Source organism: Anomalospiza imberbis, chromosome 1 (assembly GCF_031753505.1).
Source record: "Anomalospiza imberbis isolate Cuckoo-Finch-1a 21T00152 chromosome 1, ASM3175350v1, whole genome shotgun sequence".
NCBI classification, from domain to species: Eukaryota; Metazoa; Chordata; class Aves; order Passeriformes; family Viduidae; genus Anomalospiza; species Anomalospiza imberbis.
The window spans coordinates 126,500,094-126,515,352 of NC_089681.1; the positions used below are offsets into that span (position 1 = coordinate 126,500,094).

The 15,259-nt window shown below is 37.3% G+C and overlaps 1 protein-coding gene across 3 annotated transcripts in view; it reads left to right on the top strand.

Moving 5' to 3' along the window:
* The window catches only part of ICA1 (islet cell autoantigen 1), a 53,414-nt gene that overhangs the window by 29,713 nt on the left and 8,442 nt on the right, over nt 1-15,259 (top strand). For 2 of the 3 annotated variants that reach the window (XM_068210276.1, XM_068210284.1), the window contains exons 7-11: nt 140-238; nt 6,231-6,325; nt 8,327-8,376; nt 11,850-11,912; nt 12,021-12,062. In XM_068210276.1, coding sequence (XP_068066377.1) covers nt 140-238; nt 6,231-6,325; nt 8,327-8,376; nt 11,850-11,912; nt 12,021-12,062 — 349 coding nt within the window. The remainder of the gene's footprint in view (nt 1-139; nt 239-6,230; nt 6,326-8,326; nt 8,377-11,849; nt 11,913-12,020; nt 12,063-15,259) is intronic. The other variant, XM_068210293.1, reaches the window with a different exon arrangement.

Below are 15,259 nucleotides of genomic sequence, written 5' to 3' on the forward strand. Positions count from 1 at the left end.
TAATGTGGCTTTTTAAGAGGTTACCATGGCAATATTCAACCGTAAGAATATGTAGCTAGTGTTGGAGGGAAGATGTGAAATTTGCACTGAAAACAGATTTGTGTTAACATTGGCACTGAAATTTTACCCTGTCTTACAGACAACACTGCTTCATTTTTGGGAAAAAACTTCACACACAATGGCAGCCATCCATGAAAGTTTCAAAGGTTATCAGCCATATGAATTCACTATGTTAAAGGTAAGGGATATATAGATATATATGTTTGCCCAGTGATAGCCTGTAAGAGATCATACAAGGGTGTAGAAAGCATATGTTGATATTTTTTCCATATACTTTCTGACACTTTTGTCCCTGTTCTGTCTTTGCAATTAAATACACGTTTTCTGTTTAATGTCCTTCTGATCAGCTGTGCTGGTGGGCTCTTCTCTTACCTTCCTGATGTTAAAAGGTTTCTGAGGATGTTTTTATCTTTGCTTTGATCCAAAACAATTTGTGTAAGTAGCCTCTATTGTTACTGGGTGTTTATTCTTCATGCTCCTTTGTATCTGAAAGTTTGATTATTTGAACTAGGATGTTTCAAGATGTATAATAATATTTGGACACCTTGGAGAGGAACTTGGAAAGAAAATGCACCTGCTTTGGTGTACCCTTGTGATGGAGGAGGAGGGACATTTGGGGATGATTTGTACCTTTTGAACTTCCTCCTGTGAAACATTTCACCATGATTTAAATTTGAAATTAACTTGGAATCTATGATAAAGAAATACCATCTATATTGAATCCACACATGTAGCAAGCAACCCCTTGAAGCAAAAAGTAACTGTAAAAATGGTTGGGAGTATTGTAGTGTGTTTAGTCTGTTATAAAAATCTTAATCAATTATATTGCTGACCTCCTGCACTGAAAAGATGTGATTTCCTGGTTTTGCACTGATATATATACACTGATAAATGATGCTAATCAGGAGATAGTTTTTATAGGTTTTTAGGTAATTCTGTGCTTTCAGAAAACAGCTGCTTGGGAGTATGACTGGCTTTTTGTATCAGCCAATCTTTATTTCTTTGGGTCTCTGGAGTGTGGGGTTATTTTCTGTACCCAAGTCTTCTCCACGATCTCTTGTCCCCAGTAATTACTTTCTGATTGTTCACATTAAATGATTGCTAAGATGATTAAATCAAAATCTGGTGATTGCATCAGGTGAGATTGTGTTGCCTATGAGAATAGATGTCTGCTGCTACTTCAGTTGCATTACTAGGGTAAGTGAGCTCTGCTTGTCACTTTTGAAGGGTGTGGTGAGTCCCATCTCACCTCTGATACACCTGGGTGTGGAATAACAATAGGTGATTATGGTTAGGGAACTGATCCCTACCAGTCATATCATATGTTCATGCCAGAGTAATTGTATGTTAAAAAGGAGCTGCAAACTAATTTTACATTGAGATTATGAGGTATTATTTTTTAATGAAGTATGGTAGATAGCTATAGCTGATATAAGGTGGTGTAGTTTCTGATGGAGAAACTTTTGGTCTAAAAATGTACGCAATGGAGATGCCATGTCTGTTGTTGACTTTATGCATTAAAATATAAAATCAGAATATATACTGGATTATACTATATAAATATATAAAATATTTCAATGTGCCCATCTCTACATTTAATTTGAAGTTACTTCTTTTAGACTATTTTCCCCTGCCTGATTCCACAAAAGGGGTCTTTCTTAAATGGAAATTTTGAATTTGATGCTTGCAAATAATTTTTGTCTTTTATGATCCCATAAAAGACAAAATCTTGCTCATACAAATTAAACTGAATTAAATTAAGGATATGTGAATGTAGGATGAGTGTTCTACTTTAAAACAAGAAACTAATGCAAGTTAATATTTGACTTAGCGGTGCTATGTACTAGAAAACTGCTATTTGTATTTTGTAGTATAAGTATATATTTGTGTACCAGGTTTACCTCAGGAAAGAGACTCTGAAACACCTCTCAGGATTGTTTCTGGAAAGAAAACATTGTCTTTAGAGATGTTTGCCTAACTTTCTTAGTGAAAAGCAGCCCATTTGTTTTTTTTTTTTTGCTTCGGGGTATGTGCAGAGAGCAGTATAATTGTGCTATTGCAGCTGTATTTTGTAACTCTTGAGTTTGGTGCTTGATGAAAGATGATTATTAATGTGCTAACAGCTCTATGTATGGTGATGTAAAAGTATCTGTTACGGTATCCATCGCTTTACTCTTACAGATGATGGACTGCTGTTTTGGTAAAGCCATTACGGTTTCATTGTCTTGCAATTAACAAATATCAAATGAATTCACATTTATTTCAGGGGCTACTTTTCATGAATAATACCTTTTTCTAATTTCTGTGACCGTTTATTTGCCTTAGTTACTTAACTATATTTAGTTGCATTTTTAAAATTTAAATTCTAGAATACCAAACTTTCTGAAGTGTTTGTATTAACTTAGAAATAAAAGTTGCCCTGATACGGGTGTCAAAAGGCAGAAATCTCATTGCATCTGTTTGTTTCTGTGTGAAGTGGAATACTGTGTCTGAGCTCCTTACATGGAGTAACTCCCTTGGAGTACTCTGTCCAAACAGGTACTACAACACTGTTGCCTTCTGCTGACCTCTGCTGTAGTCTGGTATCCTCTCTTGTTTCTTTACTCATAGACAAGATTGCCTGTGATTTTGCGTCTCTAAGGGTTTTGGGAAGGTGTGGTATTTCTTTTCTTGTTGGGAGGAAATTCTGAGACAACTTGCTTTTCCTCTTCCTCTTCAGTTCTCCTCCCCAAATGAAATATATTCAAGTTTTTGTCTCCTCAGTGCTGTTGCACTTTTTCATAAATGTGACATCTTGGAATGAATGCCTGGCTCCTGAAACTGCCCTTAGCTGTGTTGCTTTGATTTTTTTCTCTATCAAGAAGTGCATTAGTTGTCCAAGGCACTTGGGAGGAGCTGTGGGTGAGCTGAGTGCAGTGTCAACACTGCTGAGCTAACTGTGGAGGGCAGATTTTATGTGCAATCCAGATGATCTTGGCTTGACTTGAAAGCAGCCCAGATGCAGGTGAAGGAATTCAGTGAGTGAATAGCAGTCAGAAATGGAGCCTGAGCTGGAACCAGAGTTAACTCTACAGTGAAGGAATCCCTTGTTGGCTTGGATACTTAGTCTGAGTCCTGGAAGCAGGTGAAATATCACTGGGTGACTTCTGGTGTTAGGGAAGGACAGATCAGGCAGATTGAATGATTGTGAACTTGCTCTGCTAGTGTGTAAGGTGTTACTGTGATTTTTGTAGTAAAAGAGAGGTCTAAGAACCTAGGAAGACAGGTTTCTAAATATGCAAGGATCCTACTTCAAGCCACAATGTGGTATAGCTCACAACAAAATCAATTCTAGCCCACATGAGCAGCCAGAAGAGTGCTGTGAAGTTACACATCTGTGTGCTCTGAGCAGCCAAGTCAGGGCTACGACCAGATCAAATGCTCTCACTTTGGTCTGAACTCAGTCTGTTATCATAACTCTATTTAATCACTGCACTTTCTAGATTGTGAGGCTTCTTCCCTTTCTTCTAATGTAACCTAAAACAATTAAGAGAATATCATGGTTTTATTTCTATGCCTGCTGGCAGTAGTGATCACAGTACTGTGCATCCATGTTTACAAAATGGTTGATTGTGGCTTTTTTAACATTCAGTTTCATTTCATACACATTCTCTAGCTTTTTAAAATCTTTTTGAAAAGATACCTGAGTTTGTAGTGAACCTCAGAATGCAGAGTAGAGGGAGGCAGTGGTGAGGAAAATAATTTCATTATTTGGTATTCAAATTGATTCCGAATAAATTGTTATGTGGAATTATTGCATCAAAATACAGCTTCTGATTTTTGACAATTTTTATCATAATCACCATTGAAACCAAAGCTGTATTTCAGAGCTATGTTTATTTTTCTGATACAGGAAATAGTAACTGCCATTATTATCATACTGTTTCCTTCCCAAGGTACTTGTGAACTCCATTTCTATATGCTGTTTCCGTGGTTTGATCACAGTCCTTTAATTACGGATTTCCTGAAACACTGACAAAGGAAGCTTCTTAAAATATAGGTCCTTGAAGAAGGATGCTTATTTCGTTGGGTTTTTTGGGTTTTTTGGGATTTTTTTGTGAATATACAGACTTTATTTCTAATAATTTTCTTTAACTCGTATAGCTAGGCAGTGGTTAAAGTAATTCTGTTTTTTGTCCAAAGCCTTTACAACCCTTTTGGAGCAAGCTCTGAGGTGCTATACTTGGTGGCAGGCAGAGCACCACAGCTGTTTGACCATCATCTCCTGATTCAGTGGGCTGTGTGTCCTGTTGTGAAAATGTCCAGGTGGCTCAAGTGCCCAGAGCAACAGAGTCCCCATAATGAAGAGCTGCTTTCTTTCTCTACACTGCACTTTTGTGCAAGTATAGTTGATATTTGTTCTTGAACTCTAGTCCAGGACTTCTTGGAGTCAATGGAGTAATTCCCATCTATTTTAATAGCACAAGAAGTGCAGTCTAATCAATACCCAGCACATATGCAGGTAAAGGGTGACAATCATACACAGGTTATCTAGCTGAACTGGCTGGTGTCCTTATTCATCATCCAAGAAGTACACTTAGAGTGATTCTAGGTAGCAACAGTGTGAAATAAAAAAGTGGCAACCACACGATAAGGTTCATTTCTTTAAGGCTTTTTTTTAATTTTTACTGGTTTTATGACCTTCATTTTTTGACCATGTCTGCAGTGCTGAGGCTGCTTATGATAAATTAATCAGCAGTTATATGTAGAATTAATTTATTGAGAGGGGGAAAAAAGCAACTACAGCACATTACAAATCTAGAAACTTAGTTTCTAAAATACTGAAGCGCAGATTCCTTATACAGACAAATACTGAACCAAACAGAAACTGGAATGCTCCTTCTGAGAACTCTTCTGTTCTGGTTAACAGGGCAGTGGAAACAAGACCTGAAGCATGTCTGGGAATGCTTTTGTTGTGACAGATGAGCTGGGCACCCTAACTTTTATTCAGTCAATTAGGCTGTGGTTTTTCATTTTACTTTTCTCATTTAACACATTCATGTGTTGTTCAAATTCCAGATGCAAAACCACTATATTTTTTTGGGCTTTAAGTTTGTATAGAAGGTGACTTCTCTGTTTAACCCTTGGGCGGGGTGGGGTATGGGGATAGGTTGGGGTAAGATGGACTACTATTACTGTTAGGACAGTGTTAATAAATTTAATTACAAATGGTCAAGATTATTCACATGTAACATGATTTAATTTTTCAGAAACTGAGTTGGACTTTAGAAAGTGGAAATTTTTTTCACCTACACAGCAAAACTGTTTGATAGAGATGGAAATATTTCCATTGCTAATATCTGCTTTACCTAATTACTGTGTTCCTTTATTTAACTTTTTAGACAGAATTTCTAATTAATACATAAGAGTGACAACTAGTAGTATATTTATCACTTCTTAGTCAGTCTATAATACTTACGTTAGCTTGTTCTCATCTCCAGATTTTGGTAATAAAAATGCTGACTGTGAAACTGCACATCATTGTCTTGTAGCACAGCCTTTCAGACTGCAAAGGGATAGTAGGGTTTCATAATACCACACCTGGCCTTCATCAACTATGATCCAAGATCTTAACCATTGTTTTCAGATTCAGGATACAAGCAGTATCTTCCCACTACCTCTGGAGTTGCCAAGTTTGTGTAAACAATTGTGGAGGGTGAAAAGAGAATAAATAAGAAAAGAAGCAGTATATGGGGAACAAACAGATGTAAAGAATTTATTTTTTGCATCATAATAAAAAGGAAAAGAAGGAAAAAATAAGCAAATCCCCAAAATAGCAAAGAAACATGCCATCTGGCCTGCTTTGCACATGGTATAGATAGATTTACTTACAAATATTGGAAATATTTACCTAGAAGTAGTCATGTAGAAATATTAGAAACAGAACATGACTTTAGAAGTTGCCACATGTCACCTTCTTATATAAAGTGTGTTCACAGACTCAATTTGAATGAGTATCTTCTAACACTTTTAATTCTGCTTGAGTCAGATACTGTTTTGATATGATATAAAACCATTCTTGCTTGATTTCTCTTGGTTCTAGAATCGGGTTTGGTCTCAAATGACACACTTTAGCTTCCCTGTTTCTAATTGGTTTTCTTCTTTATATTTATATTATGGTTATGATCTAGAGCTTGCAAGATCCTGTGAATAAACTAACAGAAAAAGCCGAAAAGGAGAGCCAGCAGATTGAAAGCACCAATTCAGTGGAAGATCAGCAGAGTCAGTAAGTCACATGTCCTGTATATCAAAATAATAAGTATTTTTGTCTATAATCTGCTTCCTGGTTGCTAAAGTCAGCAAACATAAGTAGAGATGCAGACACAGCTAGTCTAATTCTACTGGTAACCTCAATACAAAAATTCCTGAAATGTTGTAATGTGTACATCAAAACTAATAAACTTTATGGTGAAATTAAGAGCTTTAAAAAGGCCCATATAACCCTTATGTGTTTTTTATCTTTCCTGCTCTTCTTTTTATTTTTTTCAGCTTTTGCTTCATTTTTTCTTTATTAAAAGAAATGGTAAACAACTATACATGGGAGAAGATTCATAAGCATTGTATTTCTCCTTTCAGCAGCATCTCCTTTCACCTGGAAATAGGATATAGATTACTGATTGCTCTGAGTAGCAGTTAGTTTTTGTAATGTATACAGCATCAGTTAGTAATCCAATGAAGCAGTAGGTACTTAGTATAAAGTACATCTAAGTGAGCTAATGCTGTCAAGTTTTGAGTTACCTGTAGCTCTGAGCTGAGACAGACTTATGAATGGGCTGCTGTGGGGAGGGGAGAACAGGAGAGAGATGTGATCCCTCCCTTACCTGACCGTCAGGATTCGGTTGCCAGGAGATGAATGTTGATACAGTCCTGCTGCCACCTGTTGTTTTGACTGTCCCTGCTTAAATGAAGCACCCAGCAAAGGATCAGTTGTCAAAAAGCAGAGAACAGCTTGACTGATTAGTGGATTTTGTTTGGCTATTTATAATAATGGATTTTTAAGGAGTTCAGGTTTTCAGTCATTTTTCTGGTTCAGATTCAGAACCATTGACCAATACCACTTTATAAATTGGTTACATTTGGTGCTGTTGACATTAGAAAGGACTTGACCAAGTACCATTTGGTAGGTGGTTGTCTCCACAGCACTTACTTCCATCTGTGTCAGCTCACGTGACAGTAATAGAGTTTAATAAATAGCTCTCTCCTCAGTGTTGAATATAATGTGTGATTTATGCAAGATGTGTGCATTGGCACCTACCAGGAAATGCATCAGATGCCATGTCATGGTTGTACTTGTGTTTATTTATGGGTTATCTTTGTCCTTGTCTGGCATAAAAGTAAGGGACAAAATATGTCACCCTTTTGCTGTCTAAAACCATAAACAAACATCTAAGATTAGAGAAGAATTACACAAGACAAAACTTTTTAAATCCTCATGAATTCTCCATTCACAGTAAACATTAATTATACTAGAATTTGGCCTGAATCTAATTTTCCTCTACCACAGTCCTGCCCCCAAGAGCAGGGGAGGTGTCTTTTTCTGTCCTGTCACTAGAGGGTAGGAGGAATGTGCCCACACAGTCCTTTTCACCACCACATCAGCCTTGTGGCTGCTTCAGTCCCTACTCCTTGAATGGCTTTACACAAAGCAATAGCAGTTGCAAAGTGTGTATTCTTTATTGAAGAGATTCACCTTTGTATAAGAATTGCATGTAAACTGCACCTTTTATTTTGTTCCTGTTGAGAGCTTTTTTCATCAACGCTGCTGATCTGTTATTTTAGAAATCTGCTGACATGGGGCAAAACTGTCCTGACTGTTGATTTTTAATTAGTTGCTGTTAAAAAGAGAAGCACAAAGTGGTTGGTTGCCATTTTTGGGGAGAAGGAGGGGGAGGGGGCTTGGGAACAGTTGTAGCTCCTTTGTGATAGCTATGAAAGACCAAATGTGCAAACGCAGAATGCACAATACTTTTCTGTAGAGGTTGAGTCAGACTAAAAATGGAAGCTGATAGGATTTGCTAGTTCAATCTAATTTTCATTTTCAACAGACCTGCCAATGAAACAATAAAAGGTAACAACAGACCAGCAAATGCAAGAGTCCATCTGTTATTACAGTTTATTTGTTAATGAAATGAATCTGTAATGATTTGACCAAAAAGAGGAAAATGTATTGTTATTTTAGAGCCTTAGAATTATTTTCCCAATTTTTTTCTTATTCCTTCAAATTAAGGTTGATTTCATTAGATGACGAGAGCCATACCAAGGAATCGAACTATTCAGGTATTATATTTCATGTTATCGTAACTCCATAAGTGCTGTAATACTTGGGCTTTTTTGTTTGGTTTGGTTTATTTCCTGTATCAGCTTCACCCAGCAAATCCCTACAAATGCATAAAACCAAAGGCCAGGAGAATCTGTTAATCTCTTACATATTATATCCCACTGCATTTCATTCAGTCAATCTCAGACAAGTCAAATAGCTTGTGTTTCAAAGCCTAATTCTTACACAGGGCACGTACCCTTCAAGAAGGGGATCTGCAGGTTAGTAGGTGAGACAAGGGAAGTGTGCCACTTAGCTTACTAGTTTGTTCCAGTCATTAATCTGTTGTCTGTGAAGTACTTGATGAATTCAGTGGAACTTCTGCTCAAAAGCCAGGCAAGATCATACTCAGCTGCTGCCAATGACCTTATGTGTTGTTATTACCCAGTGACACAGCCAGGCTCCAGGTGGAAGTGCACTGAGAAAGAAAGGAGGGAACAGATACAAGTAATAGAAAGGGGAATTCTGAGTACCTACTAAGAAGCAAGTGCTTGCAGTGAGGGTGGTGAAGTACTGTAAAAATTGGAATCTTCATCTGTGGAATTCTTCAAGGCAATCTAACTTTTTCTACTAAATTAATGAAGAATAACTTTAATATGTTATATTTTATCCTTCATTAAGATACTTGTAAGGTATTACATGAAAGTCAAGACTACTCTCAAATCTTTATTTCAGTGGGTCGATCGTATTGGTGTCTTGAACTCTTCATCTCATCTTTATTTTTGAAGTTTTTGTTTCCACTTCACTTTACAATATCCCTTTTCAAATATGAAATACATAGCTGGACAAGAGATTTCTGATGTTGTTCTCACCTGTCATGTTCCTAGAAGGTAAAATCACATTACTGTTTCTGTATCCAAGAGGAACATCCCATTTTGCTGCAACATCAAGTTTGAAGCTTGTATCTGAATGCTTTATTTACCAAGACTAAGTTCCTTTTAGTCATAGCTTTCCAGGATTCATTTGTCCTTTCTACAGCTTGGCTTATATTCCTTAGTCCTGAAGATGTAACTTACAGCTTGGTGGTATTGAATTCTCCCAGCTCTGACTACAGAAACCAAATAAGTGGACTGACTGACCACCTCTAATAGTCTGTTAGTTGTTTGCGCATTTTTTTTCTAGAGTGATTTTGTGTTTACTTCCAGATGACTGCTAAAGCCATTGACTAGCAATGGATAAAACAGTAAACCTTGCAGATCTAAACTAGAAACACTTCTGCTTTGCAATTATTTTTCCTAACAACGTGTTTTTGACATCTGTTAGTTGTCACATTCCTAATCTGTTCAATATGTTCGTTATAGATGTTACGCAGTGCTAAGTTTTCAGCTGGAAGGCTATGCAGTGCAAAGTCATTTCTAAACAAGTATCTTTGCTGAAAAAAGCTCACAGTTTTATTGAAGAATTAAATTAGCTGGTTTTTTTTTCAACTAGGCCTGCTTTCCATAAAATCAACAGTAAATTATTAGAGGAGCATTTATTATGTTCACAGTCTTTTGCAGGATGCCATACTGAATGGCATGCCATTAATCTTTTAACTGGGAGTAACCGTGATCTACCAGCCCATAGTAACTTAGTTATTTGAGTCACTTATGGTTGTTTGGGTGTTTTTTTGTAATAAAGACACAATATTAGGACTTTCTCAGTGTTTTGAAGTTTCACCCATTTTGCAATTAATTAGATCAGAAATATCTTTGACAAGATATTATAATATATATGGGTAAAAAATCTGACATATTTTCTTAGCAGATGTTTTCTAGAATCTCAGTTTCTTACAGACTGTAAAATATTTCATCATAATATAATACCTTATTCTGTCTCTTTCTTCTTCATCCCTAAAAGGAACTGAAGTGTTTTGAAATATTTCTAACTGGTCTTCTAAATTTTTCCATCTTCATACACCAGCAGGTCTGTGCCATTGCTGAGTTTTTTTTTTTCTTAAATTACCCTGTAAATTCTAAAGTCATACAGATGCAGTGCTTCTAGTGAGGGAGCTATGTTGCCTCATAGTTTTCCTCACCAACTACTTTTATTTCATTTTTTTATCGTTTGCTCTGCATTTTCCCTTACTATGCTACAGAAGCCTTTAAGATTGGCTCCATCATGTTTACCACTCAACTAAGGCAGGCTTTGGGCAACAGTTACACCTTCTTCATTACAGAATTGTGGCCATCCATATCCCACATGTCATGAACTTCTCTTTCTGATATTCTTTTCCCCTCTGCCAGACAGTTTAGAGTTGGGATTTTCCCCTTTAGCTTTGTGCATTGTGCTTTTATGACAGTATCATGTATATTTGTTCATGTGTTTTTATCCCTGTGCTGTCTGTATCTATATAGAGTGTAATCAGATGTGCTCATGGGTTCTTAAATGACCAGCTGATTCTTGTGCTAGGAGCACATTTCTGTCCTAGAAAAGCTTTATGAAGATAATGATACAAACAGCAAGCTGTTCTGTTTCCTTTAGTTCTGATCACACCTTGAAGTTTCTCTTGGAAGGGATTGGCAATTCTCTTGGAAGAGTTTGGGATTCAGTTTTTATTTCATAATAGAGAATTTTATTTCACCTTTCCAGCCTCTTGTGTGAGGCTTCCAGTAGATGGGCCTTCCAGTTCTGGCAATACCGTGGCCAAACCCTTCCTTTGCCCTTAGAGCTGCAGACTTAGTTGTCTAGGAGCTAGATTTCCTCAACAGTTAATAAGGGAGAAAAGGGCATATTCAGCAGTAGGTCATCCGTCTTAAGACATGTTTTGCTACATGTCTTAAATGGGGTTAATCACCTGATGGAGGTATCTTTCTCTTCACTGATTAACAGAATGTAGATATTTTGATTCTATGTGTCATCTAAAAAACTTGCTGAGAACTTAAGCAATGTTTTGTCACCTCTAATAGCCCATAACTCTCAGCACTACATTTTACTCTCTATTGGTCTTAGTATATTTATTTCCCTGCAGAGGAGATGCTGTTACTGTCATCCTGACTTGGGGTACGTTGGGTGAAGACTCCTTCTCCCTGTTCCCAGAGTTTGTGTCATGAGGAAGAACACATTGTGAGGAAGGCGGTCAAGAGAGTGACAAGGTCCCAGCACTTTTTTGCACTCTCCTGGCCTAAGTACAAGCTTCTAAAATAAATTTCTCTGATTCTGGAGGACTGATTTTTGTAGTTACCTTGGTTGGGTGCACTCAGCCTGGAAAGGCTGGTGTAGCAGGCAGGGACTCAAAGGAAGATCTCCCTCAGGTTGTTATTCAGAAATTTGCCTCATTTTGAGCTGCTTGTACCTTAGAGCTTTCATTCATTGTGACCAGGCTCATTTTAAACATGACTCATTTAAAATGTGAATCCCAACAACCATTGCATGTTGATCCTATAGTGGTGTTGTTTATAAGCATGGTCTCCTGCCAAGTGCAATTTGACATGTTTATGGATCTCAATTACAGCTGATGATGGCAAGGATGTCATCTCCACGTTACAAGGACACTGTAACCACGAGCAGAACTCAGGTGAAGACACTTCAGAAAGTTATCTTTACATGTTTACATACTGATTGTCAGTGTATTGCAGATCTTCCTTTGTGACTTTTGATTTTTCTGTATTTGTTTTTTTTTTAGGTGCTATAGATGAGTTATTAGACCTGCAACCTGAAGAAAATGGTATGATATGATTGTGCATGTCTGTTTTATCTGTTTCAATCATAGTAGCCAAGTATACTTTTAATTTTAGATCTTAATTTCTTTCACAGTTTGAAAGGTGGAATGAAATTATTCAGCTGCAGTATTTAAATAGTGTTAAAGGAAATCCAGCAGCGACACTATTCCTAATGTTACAATATGAAGTAAACCTTAGTGGGGATAAAATGTTTATACCAGTAATTCAAGATTAGGTAGCCTGGACTATATCCTATTTGCCGAACTGAAGTAGGCTCCATTGTAAACCTTACCCCTCCTATAACATTTCACAAATTTTTCATTTTGGTTTTCTAGTTGTTGTGCTACAACTCTTGGCAATACACTAGTAACCACGAGATTTTGTGTTAAAAGTGTACATATCAGAAACAAATAATCTAGTCTTCTTAAAACCTTGTAAGAACTGGTGACTTCTTTCAGACAGAGAGTTAATTAAATCCACTGTGCTGTCCTTATACTTCTGTGAGAGTCCTGGTAACTCAAGGGGATACGCTGTTTTACCAGATAACATATGAAATATCTGGGTTAAAGTTTTAAAAGTTTTCATAAGAAGTTAGAGTGCTGTCTTTAACTTTTCAATTGCTTTTCACTCATACATCTCAGAAGAATGAGTAAAAAAACTTAAACAACCAAAACAATTGTGACAGCTCAAAAAGCAAATGAAGCAAAGAAAGAAAATCCATTTGTGTGGTTTAGTCAGTCAGACTGAGAGCATTTGGGGTATTTAAAACACTGCCTTCATGATAGGTAAGGACATGTGCAAATACCTTGACTTTGGATTTGCCATGAGCAGTGTCTTGCACTGGGGGAAATTATCCATGTGGAAAATCACCCATGAAGGCAGGCATCAGGGAAGTTCCTTAGCTGTCTGCAGAAGCAGCCCCAATCTTTTAATAGATAAGGTAACAATGACTTATTTTCTGTGGTTAATAAAAAAGACTGGTGCATGTCTGATAGTGGCATTTTCTTTCTTCTGGTTTTCTTCTTACTCAGTTCCATTCCTTGTTGGGCCTTCCTAGTGGAGATACAGATAATACATACAATTATTGCTCATACAAGCTTAGCTCTGTCACTTAGAACACTTTTTCCTTTACTTAAACAGTTAAATTAATGCAAAAGCTGCTGTGAAGTGTCTGCATTGGCTAAGGTTGGATGTGGCACTGTTACAATATCAGCCATTTGCCCTAATTTTACACATTAGCTAGCTTTAGGCTAATGAATATTGTACTATTTTAAGTGAAGCAATATAGGTAGAGATACACTTTCTTGTGTGTTTGAGAAGGAAGTCTTTATCATGTGTTGCCAATCATGTACTGTTCTAAATATTTTTAGTTTCTCTTCCCTTTTTTCTAATAGCAACAAAATGAGGTAAATTTACAAAGAAATTGTGAGCATTGCTAGAGGCTTGTTCAAACAGAACAGAAAGAATATAGTCACATTGTTCTTTCAGTGTTTTAATGGAAGGTTTGGAATTTTTTCATGGGCATTTATAAGGTTGGGGCAGCATGTGCAGACAGAAAAAAGGATTTTGACTGAAAATAGGCAGTGAAAACAGAAACAGGAAAAGAAGTAATAGAAGATTTACGGGTAAAGTGAGAAAGTCCCTATCATTCTAGTAATCTAGCAGAGATACCACATGAGTAATATCTCGGTAAGCAAGGCTGGTTTCTAGATAACCTTTATTGCAAACAGAAGTAAAACCTGCTGCTGCTTACTCAGAGCAGCCTGAGCCTGAACACACCCTATCCTGCCCTGCCATGGCTGCACAGTCCCCACAGGAAGATCAGGAAGATTATTGAGCCACAAAACGTGTCACTCCTCAGATTTCTGGTGGCTGTACACCCTGCAGCAAGACCTGACTGCTCTTCACATGTAAAGCTTTATGTTGTACTTGCTCCTATAGTCAAGATGGGGCTCCTGCAATGGTTCCCCAAATGAAGCAGAGCTTGGCTCTGAGCTGTGCTGCTGCATTTGTTCCATTCAGGGCACTTGTGGTTACATGAGGTGTTGGTGCTGTGTCGTGGCAGGTCTGCTACAAATGCTGCTCCCTTTGCATCTCCCCCTGCAAGTTCATGAAGGGGCTTCCTGAGAGCAGCTTTGAAGTGGTGATGCCCCATGGAGCTCAGAGTTCTTAAGGGTCTGTGAAATACCCAGTGTCTTTCCCCTATGGGAGGATTTACCCCTCAGTCTTACCTGCTGAATAACTTGGGGGAATTGGAGGTATTTAGGCAATGTTAATATTCTTTGCTCTTTATCTGAAGATGGGAAACAGCCTGAAAATTCATAAGATCAAATTGTTTTCTGTGGTATTTTAGTTATAGCCTAGGGAAAACATCAGGAGAATTGACGTGTTTCTAATGTTTCTATTGCTAAATTTTAGACCCTGACAGGGAGTACAGAGGTATATCAAAATAGTGAGTGAGTTAGAAAGGAGTTGAATCTCACAGCAGACTACAGTAATGAATAAGATAATTTTAATTTGTGTTGGTTTATTTGTTTCTTAGTATGTAGGTGTGTGCGCTGACACATGAGCCTATTTTAAAACACAGTTTTGTGCTTTTTTTCCTCCTCTGACTCAACTTCAACCATTTAATTATAAATTATTACAGCTGTTACCAGGAAACTTTTCTGAGAAGGCTGTTGAGTTTCAGTGAAATGGCCTGTTGCAAAAACTTTCTACTGTCAGTCTTTTTTCCCAACCCAAAAGGGTTAAAAGCATTTTGTAAGTTGAATCCAATCAGTTCAGCTGATCTGCTGAAACTTTCGAAAACTGAAGTTGCTTCTGTGCCTTACCACAAGTTTGAAACAAGCATAATTAAGATAAACTGATGTGGATTTCAGGAATGTAACATTATCAGCCTTGTTAACCACCATTTTTGTCATCTGCAGACATCTACAGTGGAGCTCCAAATGCTTCCAAGTAAAATAACACTTGGGGTCCTTGATAGTTCTTTAACTCTCAGAATGTTTTGGGAAAGGATAATGATCCTGGTTACCAGTTTCATGTATTTTATATAACTATTTAACATTTCTAAAATAGGAAAAAGTTGGTTTTAAGTAGCAGTGGATCAAGTGATGTAAGAGCTTCTTCAGCTTCAGTTCTGGTGCTGGAAAAACTAGCACAGGGAATCAGAAAGAAAGTGAGCCCCAATTATTTCTCAGCA